A 12,870-nucleotide genomic window follows, 5' to 3' on the forward strand; every position below is an offset into this window, starting at 1 on the left:
CCCGAATTAAAACACAACGAGTTGGATTGTTGCCGCAAGGATTTCGAAGAACATAAAACCAGTACGCATTAAAAAGATTTTTTTTAATTTAATTATTATTTTTCAATAATTTAGTTTCTTCCGTTTCTCACATTGTTCAGCAATTAGTTGTTGAATTTATTTTGTTTCTCCTAATCAATGTCTTGTTCAGCAGTTATTAATTTAGAGTTTCACAAAACACGAAAACGATACTCAAATGGCGTATCTAATTCCTTCTGTTTTCAAAACTGTAGTGCAGTTCGTTCTTTTGTTGTTTTCTTGTTTGTTTAGTGATATTGAATTATCAAAGTGTTACCTATGGTTGTTGAATTATAAATAAAAAAACGCTCGCTCTAGGTAAAATCATAGTCAAACAAACTCCTGCACATTTAAAAATTATGTGAACAGTTTTCTATCTAAAATTGGTTTTACTACAGTTTCTTTCACTTCTTTTTTTGTTGCTGTGAGAACTTGCTTAGCAATGTGTGTATGTGTTTGTATTCAGTAGGTGATTTTCTGTTTTACTCGCCCTCAATTACTTACTCTGATCTAATTGCATTTTTTGTTTGTTTTTTTTTTTAATCTTTTTGTTTTACCTTAAGAAGTCTTAAGTAAGTTTAGCATACATTGTAACTACGTTCACTCTTTCGTTCATCGACAAAACAATACTAATTTGTTATGATAGTTTCCGTAAAATATATTTTAGGACTAAACAACGTGTCCAGCAAATGGGAAAAAAATAAACTAGACATTTTCTGCTTTTCTACTTCAATCTCATTTGTTCTTATTACGCTTTTCTTCTATTATTTTCCGTTAAAAGCTTCTAGAGATCCTCTTTTACAAACAGGAGCGCACACAGTGAGCACCTTGGTGGAAGGTAGGTATCCTTGAAAATAAGAAGAAAAAATGACACACAATGTGGAAGAAGACAGGAAATGTTGGTCTCTATATAGCCTTTTGGCAGAGTTGCCATATATCAGGAACTGAAATCTGTTATGAAATGCTATCGACACCAGTGTGATGATGTATATCAAGCCCTGATATCTATCAACCCTGCCAAAATGAAAGCGTTTGTTTATTAGCATATAGTATGTTTGGCATTATGTTCCTTCGAATAGGTATCTAAACTTGTTGTTGGGTACTGTATCTAACCTTTCACCTTAAAATGTGCCCCTGATCGGTGTTCCTTATCCGCTTTCACTGATAAATAAAAAATGTGTGAAAACGTTTTTTTAAAGTATTTTATTGTTTTCTTTTCCTCTATTGTTCTACCCACGTCTAGTTGTTTTGTGGCGTGAGTAAGCCTAATTATAGGATTTGTTTAAAGCAATTTCCTTGTTAATTCATTAAAAAGACCTATCTGCCAGTCAGCAGTTTACTGTTCCTTTCGCAAAAAGAAATATTCTTTTGCTTTCTAAAGTGTGAAAAACATCCAACTCAAAAACTCGCATTTCATTGTTTGCATGATGCTAGAAGAAAACTATTGCATTTGAGTCACTGTCTGTTGGATTTGAGTCTAGCTTCGCAGTGTTTTCTTTTTGATATTCTTCTCATGTTTCTCTATCAAACCAATTTCAAAGTCAATTTTAGTGTTAGTTGACTTACTTTACGTTTTATGCTCTTACGGCGTGGTGAAATATTCAATTATTACAGTTACGTTTCACATAAGATATATGTATATTCACACAATGGATGCTTGTTTGATTCCTTCTTACTGCTGCGTTGTACTAAATAGCAGCAGTAGAAAGGGTAGCTGTTGCTATAATTGTAGTTTTAATTGTGTTGAATTATTGATCCTGTTATTCTATAGTTACTATTATTATGTTTATTTACTGACACGGGACACGCTGCTTCCTAGAGTGCGTTCAACACATGATGTGCACGCTTGTGGGTGTGTATGTGTGTCTATTAGGTATGCTGCTTATGTACGTTGCTGAACTTTAACCGGATTTAGCGATTTGATGGATGGTACTGTAAGGAGAATAAACACAGACAGGTAAATATATTTGAATTCCAAAAAGGGATATTATGAAAAAAAAAAATACAGCTCAGGCTAGATTTGAACTCGCGACCCTAGTACGCTAGATTAGTGCTTTACTAACTAAGCAACCGAGCCACGCCCTACAAAAAGATTAGAATTCCATCAATCATGCTTCATCTTCCCCTAACCACAAAACTGTTCATCTTATTAGTTTAGGTAAGGACTGTTCATTAAAGAAAGCGGACATCTGTTTACCAATAGTTTAGAGTTAAAACTAAACAAAAAAATGTGAATTTTTGCTCAGTGTGTAAAAACATTGTTCACTTCGGCAACATATTCAAAGAAAACGGAAAAAAGTGAGAAATTTTGAGCGATGGGTTGGATTAACTTAGCGACTAGCAGATACATTCTGCACAAATGGTGTTCCAAAAAGTTATCGTTTCGAGAATTGGTATACTAGTACACTTCCAGTACCACAATTTTCCAACGCTGAGCAGGGGACAGATGTGCTGGATGATATAGAGTACATCAGAACTGAAAAATTTGAGAAAAAGTTTTAGGTGTGGCTAGTCAATTGTTCATGCGGCTTAAACAGTTCTTCGTATTTCACAACAGGAACAATCAACAGTGAAAATAACATAAAGGAATGCGTCAAAAAACGACTTCTACCCATCACACAGAAAAATAAATTGTAAACATAATTAAATTCTAGTTCAAATCAACCGATTTTTCAGTTTACTATAGCGACAAACTGATTTCTAGTTTAAACTGAACTGTTGCAACTGTTTGATAATACAAATGTTTTCATTTGACGAAATTTTTGACAGTTTGTCAGAACAAACAGAGATTTGGTAGTTTCAACATAAAATAACATATTGTTTTAAACGACTGCACTTTTGTGACTAACAAAGCCGGAATGTGATTGTGTTGGTGACGGCAGCTCCTGCGGCAGCTCGGAAATCTATTTTTAGACCGTCGGTGAGCGGATGGGGAGGACAACGACTAAAAAAAGACAAAAAGGCGAAGCCGATCAACTTTTTGTGGATGCTGTCGAGAGTACCTGCGCGTTATCCATCACGACCAAAGCTGCACTTGGAAGTTGGCGTGATGGATTTGCTGCACCTTCTTCGTTGTGGCGATGTTGGGGTAAGCATTTTATAGGTGTGTGAGTGCTTTCGGACCAAGTTTCGGACCATGTTTATGGTTTTTATTTTGTTGAAACAAATGAAATTTTTGACATTATATGAAATGATGGTAATCGGTTGTTTTTATCGATAAACCCTAAATGAAAACAATTAAATATAACTTTGGAATAAGTAAATTCTCAGTTTGAAAATCAACCATGCGTTTTATTGTTTTAAACAAGCGCCATTTTTCTGCGTGATCTATCGAAAACATACGGATCCTCCATTGTTTTGGCCGGATCTGGCATCCGCTCATTACGTTTCATCTACACTAGAGATGCTCAAGACGGAAAAAGTCTATTTTGTCGAAAAATGGCAAAATCCATCAAACTTCCCTGAACTGCGTCCTGCGAAAAGATACTGGACTATAATTAAGCGGCATCTCAAGAAATATGGAAGAGAAGCAAGTTCTGTTGATTGCTTCAACAAAATTTGGTCTGCGGCACAACGAAAGCTTACGGAGAAAGTTGTGCGGAATCTAATGGGAGGTATCAAGAAGAAAGTCCAAGCGTTCTTCAGAAATGCGAAGTTAATGTTCAAACTCACGTGAATTCGGCCACATGTATGTTGATTGTCTTGTATAAAAAATAAACTGATGAATTTGTTCGAAAATAAATCTTTTCTATTGAAAAACAGGTGTCCACTTTCTTTAATGAACAGTCCTTATATACGACGACCGAGTGCGATTTATTTCGACAACGATTTTTCATTAGGGCCTAATTGATTTAATCGATTTCTCTTCGTCGAATCTCTCTTTCTCTGATATGCACTCCATCATGAGACCTGCGAGCAATCTCAGGGAAGATCGAGTGATCATCCCTGGTGGGAAGTTTGGTCGTAGGCTGACAGGGGAGGTCCTCCGTGATTTCGTTCTCTACGCTATTCACGTGCTTATCAAAGTGCTGCTTCCACCTTTTAATCATGGCTAAGTTAAATGCTGATGTCACACAGTTGAAAATATACTGAAACCCTTGTAAAACACTTCCTAACCCGTAATTGCTACGATGAAGTGGAAGCCTCAGCATCGAACTGTTCTGCAGCAGCCGTGGTCGAACATTGATGTTGGAAGTGTAAATTCACAATTTATTCGACCCTGTAAAGTATCGGCCACGGTCAAGGCTTTGCAAACACCCCTTCGTATTATGCCTGGTTGAGCCGGTGCAAGTGACTTGATTCAAGCCAATAATGGAAAGTGCCCAATTGAATGCGAATTGATTGTGTAAACATCACCATTCATCTCACTTGAGCAACTCACTTGACTTGAACGAAAGTTGAACTTTTTCATTCAAGTCAAACAAAATCATCCCGTCAACACCCGCGATTCATGTGAGTTGAATTAAAGTCATCAGTCAAGCGAGATAAATTGAATTCAGTTTGTTTACGCACCGCACGAGTTGAACAATGTAAACACTCGCTTCAACTGAGATGCATGATGCATTCAAGAGCATGCGTCATTCCGTTGGATCGAACATGTTTGAGAAGTTTGCAAGTCAGATGCTTGTTTCAATTGAACAGTCTAAACCAGGCATTACTATTAGACTGTTCCTTTGAAACGAGCATTTCACTTGCAAACTTCTCGAATATGTTACATCCAATGAATGATATCTTTAGCATAGCATAGCATAGCATAGAATGAATACTTGCACAAATCTTGGATGGAGTTGCAAAGTTGAATATATCCATTTACATTGCTGATGTCGCTACTATCTACAATGTCATAGATTCACTCAGCTCCACACACCTGGCCAAGTCCTTGCAAGCATTTATAAATCCCTTCATCAACTTAGAAAGAGCCCAGAACTGAAGCAGCTTCCAATAGATGAAAGGATGTTGAAAATAGCGAATTTTCAACTTATATGCAGTTGTATAGCAAATATATACTGAAATAGAATTATTAATAAATAAATAATATTGGAAAGATCTCACCAATTGTCGTGTGGTTTTTATGCTTCAATGCCGATCATCTAATTGCCTTAATTAATGTTCTTCTCTGCAAAGAACAACACAATACTCAGCAAAAAACAACACAATACTGAACAATCATCCAATGAATGATATCTTTAGACTGAGAAAATGGCTTGAGTGTTCACTTGAATGCATCTCAGTTGATGCAAGTGTTTACATTGTTCAACTCGTACGGTGCGTAAAGCAAACTGAACTGAATTCATCTCAGTTGATAGATGACTTGAATTCAACACACATGAATCGCAGGCTTATGCCTGGTTTTGATTGTTCGTTTGAAATGATGCAATTCTTGGAAAATTCTACGTGTGTTACGTTTGTAAATTGTTGTGAACATTTTGTCAGTTTATTTTGTATGTTATACTTAGATTTGTACATCTGTCCCTGAATTTTAATGTGCATTTGTAGTGCTCCAAACATTTTAGAAGTGATCCAGTACAAAACACACAAGCCGTCTCCTAACACGGACATCAAATCGTAGACGGTCTTGTGTTGTTGCTCAGATCGGGATGCCCCCTTAGGATTAGAAATTCCTAGACCAAAACAAGCTATGAATGCAGCAACAGATGCTGCGAACTAAACGGCGAACTGCCAAACAAAATACATTTCTAGGATGACTGATGGACCAAGAACAATAATGACACCTCGTCATCCTGGGTTCGGACTTCGTTATCCATATTGATGACTGGGCACAAATTAATGTTATGTGTTGCATGTTTGTGATTTGTGCATTTGTAATGTTCCATTTTACTTTTAGTATCCCACTAGTTTCAAAATATGGGGCTCGATGCGGAAAATAAAAAGCGCATTTGTAGGGTTCTGTTAGCAGTTGTCTACATTGTGGTACCCATCGGGAGGACAATGCATTTGTAGTGTTCCGCAAAACTTTTTTTCCGTTACAATCTGACTTGCAAACTTTTCAAACATGTTCAATCCAATGGAATGACGTGTTCAGACTGAGCAAATGACTTGAGTGTCTAAGGACTGTTCAATTTATAAAACGGACAACTTTACAAGGCTATAAAAAGAAGACGCGTAGTTCAAATTTAACCACCCTTGCTTCGTTGTTCAGTACATCATCTGTCATTATAGTGATCATTTTTGAATCGAATAAAAATAGTTTTATTTTATAGAAAATCGGCCAGGTGTTAAATAAGGTAAATTTTTCGATTGGTGAAAATTTAAAATATATATAAAATTACTGTTCACATATGGTATATCGTTTTTAATACCAGAAAAGTGTGTGCCATGCTGTAGCAGCATGAGTAATAAACATTCTGGCAAAATTTAAACTCAATCGGAAAATTAGGTGTTGAGATATTAAAGTCTCAAGTAAGATTCGATTTTTTCAATAAAATTCAATTGTAAAGCAAAAAGGGCATGAAAATATTAAATAATCAATTTTTTTATGCATCCAGTCGAAAGTGGGAATAATGAGGTTTTAAATTCAGAAAACTGCTTCTTAATAGCATTGCTGGTTTGGTTATTGTGCGCTATTGCGGACATAGTAATCAAAACTGTTTCGTTCTTTGATGGTTCTTACAAATAACAATGCAACCTAATGCAAATTTTGCATAACAATAATGTTGGAAATGAAAACTTTGCATCCGATTATTATTAAATAAGGTGTACAATAACATAGGACCAACTTCGCTGAAAAAATAATAACAAGATTCGCTAGAGTCGAAAATCTGCATCAATGGAGCAAAAACAATGAAATTTTCAAATATGACCATCTTTATGGATTGAATTTTTGATGAAAAATGCAATTATAAGTAATTTTTTTTTCTATTTCATTCAGACACCAATATTCTACTACTCTGGACAAATTTTTAGCCGAATCAGTTATGTTATTGCAGCACAGGGCTTAAATGAACATTTTTTCCATAATTTCTATGAAAATAAGGCAACTCACTATATCAAGCCGGAGACTGCTTGGTGCATTATTACTGACCAACTATTAAGCATTACCTTTAGTAGAATAGTATAAGATTCCAATACATTGAAAACTTCATGAAAATGTGCATATTAAGTATGTTGAAAGTTATGTCAAATTTTGAGTAATGGGTTTTTATTGATGTTTTACGAAAACCGCTTCAGTTACACAATAAAGAACATTTTACTTAATGTTATATTTTTCCTACATTTGAGAATAGCAATAGAAAGTTATGCAAAAAACTGATGATGATTTTATTGAAAAATAAAAAAGATATCGCACAAGCAAGTTGTCCGTTTTATAAATTGAACAGTCCTTACTTTCATGCTCTTGAATTCATCTCAGTTGAAGCATGTGTTTACATTGTTCAACTCGTACGGTGCCGTAAGCAAACTGAATTTAACTCATCTCGCTTGACAGATGACTTGAATTCAACTCACATGAATCGCGGGTTTAGACGGGGCAAGTGGGATGATTTCGTTTGACTTGAGTGAAAAAGTTCAACTTTCGTTCAAGTCAAGTGAGTTACTCAAGTGAGATGAATGGTGGTGTTTACACGTTCAATTCACATTCAATTGCCGATTCCAAACATTTTGGCCACCCCTCAGTTTAGTGTAATCCATAAGGGTCAGACAGACAGAAATTCATTTTATATAGGGAAACGTAACCAATATTGGACCCCCATTTATTTTGGATCCCCTGTGTCGTATTACCACGGATTTTACAGATTTAATGAAGAGATGACGGCAATTTTTAGAATAAATCGCAAAATTAGATTGCTCTGCACGGGCAGCAATCATTTCCTTACTGAAAATATCATTATTTTCCTTGAAATTAATGTTTGTCAATCTCACCAACATGTTTACGAAAAGAGGATGTGGTGCTGAGGGCCCACATAGCCGAGGCGGTAAACGCACGGGTATTCAGCATGACCATGCTGAGGGTGACGGGTTCGATTCCCGGTCGGTCCAGGATCTTTTCGTAAAGGAAATTTCCTTGACTTCCTTGGGCATAGAGTATCTTCGTGCCTGCCACACGATATACACATGCAAAATGGTCATTGGCAGAGGAAGCTCTCAGTTAATAACTGTGGAAGTGCTCATAGAACACTAAGCTGAGAAGCAGGCTTTGTCCCAGTGAGGACGTTACGCCAAGAAGAGGAGAGAGGATGTGGTGCTGAGGAAACTTGCAGATGTAAATAAACAAAAATGTTTATCATTCTAGCGCATTGAATTCGCAAAGTTCTTTTGGTCAGCCTTTGTCAATCAAGTAATTAGGATATGAACCAGCATATTCAAGTGACAGAGTCTTCGAAAAAATAGTTTCAAATGGGTCATCTCCAAAATGCACGGTTTACGGCTTGTCAATATTGAGATATCTCCTACCTACATCGATTACGCCCAACGTTCACTAGATCTCTTCCCACCTGATCTGCCAACCTTGCACGCAGCCCACCAGATCTTCTTGTACCACCCGGATCTCTTACGAACATTAGTTTTGCCGGGTTGTTGTCCGGTATTCTCTTAACTTGCCCTTCCCATCGTATCCTTCCAGCTTTTGCCACCTTCCATATGTTAGGTTCGCCGTTGAGTGCAGCAAGTTCGTGGTTCATTCTTCGCCGTTACACACCGTTTTCCAACACCGGTCAGGGTCTCGTGCCCATAGAGCACCACCGGTCTTATCAGCGTCTTATGTACACGGTGCATTTGGTGCGAAGGTGAATCTTTTTTCGACCGCAGGTTCTTGTGAAGCCTATGATAGGCCCGACATCCACATTCGATACGCCCCCATATTTCACGGTTAACGTTGTTGTCTGCCGAGGTAGACGAAGTTCTCCAAATGGTATCCTCGTCTATCGTAACACTGATGCCTAGGCTTCCCAACTAACATTTATTGTGAATGTAAACGTCAACAAAGCGTCCTCAATACGGCTTGATGCTGAGTTACTGTGTTGTACATATGGACGGAAGCTTCTATGCAAGCCCTATACCAATGAATCTGGCGAACTTAATCCACAAGTATATGCTGTGCGAGAAGCTTCTATGCCACGAATAAGTCATCGCTCTTTTCTCGGCTCCTATGTAACCACTAACTGAATAACATTTTGAGAAGGCGCTTTTTCAGCCTTTTCGCAGTTGTTAAATAATAGTTATACGACATCCCCCAAATTAATCGATTAAATATAATTAGGTTATGGATACCGGGACGCAATACATGTGGAACTGGAATTATCACTTTTAAAATTAAATAATTAAAGTAGTTGCCGCTACTTGAAATCGAACTTCCGATCTCCGTATCCACTGGTCCCGATGATGTCCTCGCTGCCACACTGCTATATACAAATAGCATAGAAAATAGACCGTTTTGTTTTACTCCAGACAAGGCTTCATAATTGTGCCACAAGAAACCTTACCCAACTTCATCTTACTGCAAAAGCTTGTGAAACGTCAAACTCAATAATGTTTATATTGAACAAGCTGTGTGGTTGCGCCAACAGATTCTTCTTCACAGCTTCTAGCTGAAAAAGTGTTCTTTAAACGACTACGAAGCGCTGCTGTTTTGTGTTTTGGCAATATTACAAAACGTACTGTATAAAAGCAGCTGTTGTAGTGGCTGAGACTCTTACTCGATTTGCACATCTTCCGGCAAATCTTCTGGCATTGAATTAAAGTGCAATAAGAGCAACCCAAATAATTTCACAGCACAGAGATGGATAGCTGTAAAGAATTTGTGTAGTAGCTATATATCCCGCTCAAAGTTTGTTTTGACAATAATGTTTACATCCGACAAGCCGTGTTGGTAAAGAAACAGTAGTTCTGTTCAACGACATATAGGTTGAACTTGCTCGAACTTGCTCCATCCCGCTCTTTCCTGTTTGTTGACAAATGGGTAAGAGTAGGATGCAGCAACTTCGAGCAAGTTAAACCTACGTCGTTGAACAGGACTAGTATCTTTATTGCAGCTTCTAGCTGTAATAAAATCGCATAACGGCCTTTAAAGCGCTGCTGGTTTGGGGATTTGTCAGTATAACGAATTGTACTGTATAGTAGCAGCTATTTTGTTAGTGGAGACTCCTATTCGATTTGTTCAAGTTTTCACATCTTCCGGGAAATCTCCCGGAGTTGGAATGAGCCATTTTACGAGACATTTCGGATCAGCTGATCGCTCATTTCATGAATGAAAATTTGACAGGATGTTGCGCCCAAGCCCGTGAGTGTTAATATCAATATCAACACTGTTGTCGTTTCGTAAAATAGACTATACACGGAGAAATCAAACTACCTAATTTTTGGGTCGATTTAACTCAAAACTGAGTATATCGAATAAACTAGTTACCCAAAATTAGGTTGTTTTGCCTCTTTCCCTCACCGATGTTGTCAAAAACAAACAGAGATGCATCTACCCAACGGGGGTCCTTGAGGCCAATAAGCCAATTTTGGGTAAATGCAGGATTACTCAAATTTGGGTTGAATGAGGGGGGGGGGGGTCTTGGGTTGAATTTACCTACTCTTAAGTAAATGTTTTTGCTGGAAGTGAAGGCAATTTACCTAGTGTGAGTTTAATCGATTTACTCAAATTTGGCTTATTGGGCCGAACTATGGGATTGCGTCTAAAGAACTCAATTTTGGGTAGTTTGGCGGCTCCGTGTAGAGTGGAGTAAAGCGAAGACGGCTAATAACAAGACAGACAGCTCCCACCCTGTTGTAGGCGACATGGTTGAAACCTCAACGATTCACAGGAACATTAAAACATGATTGTGTGCGTGTACATGCAAATACGTACACGGAAATGGTAGCATCACATGCACACTAGTATGGGACAAACATCAAATTCTCGCTCCAGTCGACTTTTCCGATTCCACTTAGATCCCATATGGACTGTGCAAAATTTCAGCGCAATCGGTGAAACTATAATTTAGCGCAAGCGGTTCAAAGTTTGCATAGGATTTACTATGGGAAAAGTTACACTTTCAGATAAAAAATCCCAGAGGTCGCCCCTTGTCTTCTTAATTCAAATCGATCAACGTTTCTTGTATAAAAATCATTTTTGAAACTTTCCTTCTAATACTGCAAAACGATTGGATGCTTGTGGAAAAAGTTATTGATTTATTACCGATTAGTGATCCAACGAACGGCTTTTTGTTTTGTTTTATTAGCAGCACTGTAGATGCTGCCTTGGCTGCTGCTGTTTCTGGGGGTGGTGATGCCTCCCGCCACACCATGCAACAACGGCAGCAGCAGTGCTGCTGATAAAACAAAGCAAAAAGCCGTTCGTTGGATCACTAATCGGTAATAAATCAATAACTTTTTCCACAAGCATCCAATCGTTTTGCAGTCTTCGAAGGAAAGTTTCATAAATGTTATTTCTACAGGAAACGTTGATCGATTTGAATTAAGGAGACAAAGGGCGACCTCTGGGATTTTTTGTTTGAAAGTGTAACTTTTCCCATAGTAAATCCTATGAAAAGTTTGAACCGCTTGCGCTAAATTATAGTTTCACCGATTGCGCTGAAATTTTGTACAGTTCATATGGGACCCAAATGGGATCTAAAAAGTCGACTGGAGCGAGGATTTATTTTTTCCATACAAGCGTGTCCCATACTAATGCACACTCATTCATGATGTTGTTCCCTGAAGTCGTTCGTGGCGCTAGTGTGCTCCCAACAAACATTTTTGCTGTACAAGCGTGGAAGAAACCACTCTTGAGCAAACTTTGGTTTAAGAAACTGTTATTCAACTAGCTCTGTTTCTTGGGCTTGTAGCTCCCAAGGTATATGGAGCAAGAGGGTAGATGTCTGTCTTGTTATTAGTCGTCTTCGAGTAAAGGCAACCCCAGTAACAAGCAATGGATTTCTGAAAACCGAGTTTGGTAGCTGTATGGTGCTTGTTTTGCAGTCGTGTATTAGCTTATGATTTATATTTGACTAGCTTCCCTTTTATTCAGCGTTGACTGCCTTTATTCGATGGTTACACAACAAAAAGCAAATGGCTGAAGCTTATAGCGCTGAAAATGTTAGTTGGGTTGCCCTGTCGTTCGGGGTTCCTCCATGCTGGCTGTACTTCGTTTTTGACGCATTTACCACCAGTCCGACCTGCCGTGCTTTACGGCAAACGAGTGTACAGTTCTAAGCTAGCCTAGCAATAATATTCACGTCATCCGCGAAACAGACAAATTGGCCAGATTTCGTGAAAATCATGCCCGGCTGTTGAGTCCGGCTTGTCGCATAACACCTTCCAGGGCGATATCAAACAGCAAGCATGAGAATCCACGACCTTGCCTTAGTCTCCGGCAAGTCAAGCAGATCGCCCGAAAAGAAGTTTTTTTACACCGATTTAATCAATCTAGTAAGCTTCCCGGAGAAGCAGTTCACGTCCAAGATTTTTCATAGTTCTGTGCGACTGATACTGTTGTACGCCGCCAGTCGATGAACTGGTTGGGATGTGATATTCGTGGCATTTTTGGAGGATTTACCACACGGTGAAGGTCTGGTCTATTGTAGTACCGGGCTGCCGTCGGTACCATACGTTGTTAATGACGGAGAGTTTTGGGTGCTGTGTGATCATCACCATGTAGTTTGAGAGTCGATAGGCCCTGAAGTCGGGAATGTCGAAGATGTGCCGTCCATCAATCAACGTGGACGATTTGGGATCCGTTCTGCTGGTGATCTCCAGGTGTAACGATAAAAGTGTCTGTGCTAGAAGAAGGTGCAACGAATGGCTATGTTCTTGAAGACGATGAAATCACTGAGTCGTAGGCCGCTTTGTGAGAGCTGAACTTTCCAATCGTTG

General features: G+C 38.4%; 1 protein-coding gene across 1 annotated transcript in view; it reads right to left on the bottom strand.

Moving 5' to 3' along the window:
• Positions 1 to 182: 182 nt before the first annotated feature.
• The window catches only part of LOC109424968 (ras GTPase-activating protein-binding protein 1), a 41,336-nt gene continuing 28,648 nt past the window's right edge, over positions 183 to 12,870 (bottom strand). Inside the window, exon 6 of the mRNA XM_029862433.2 lies at positions 183 to 1,989. Coding sequence (XP_029718293.2) covers positions 1,969 to 1,989 — 21 coding nt within the window. The 3' untranslated portion in view covers positions 183 to 1,968. The remainder of the gene's footprint in view (positions 1,990 to 12,870) is intronic.

The sequence above is a fragment of the Aedes albopictus genome, chromosome 1 (assembly GCF_035046485.1).
Source record: "Aedes albopictus strain Foshan chromosome 1, AalbF5, whole genome shotgun sequence".
NCBI classification, from domain to species: Eukaryota; Metazoa; Arthropoda; class Insecta; order Diptera; family Culicidae; genus Aedes; species Aedes albopictus.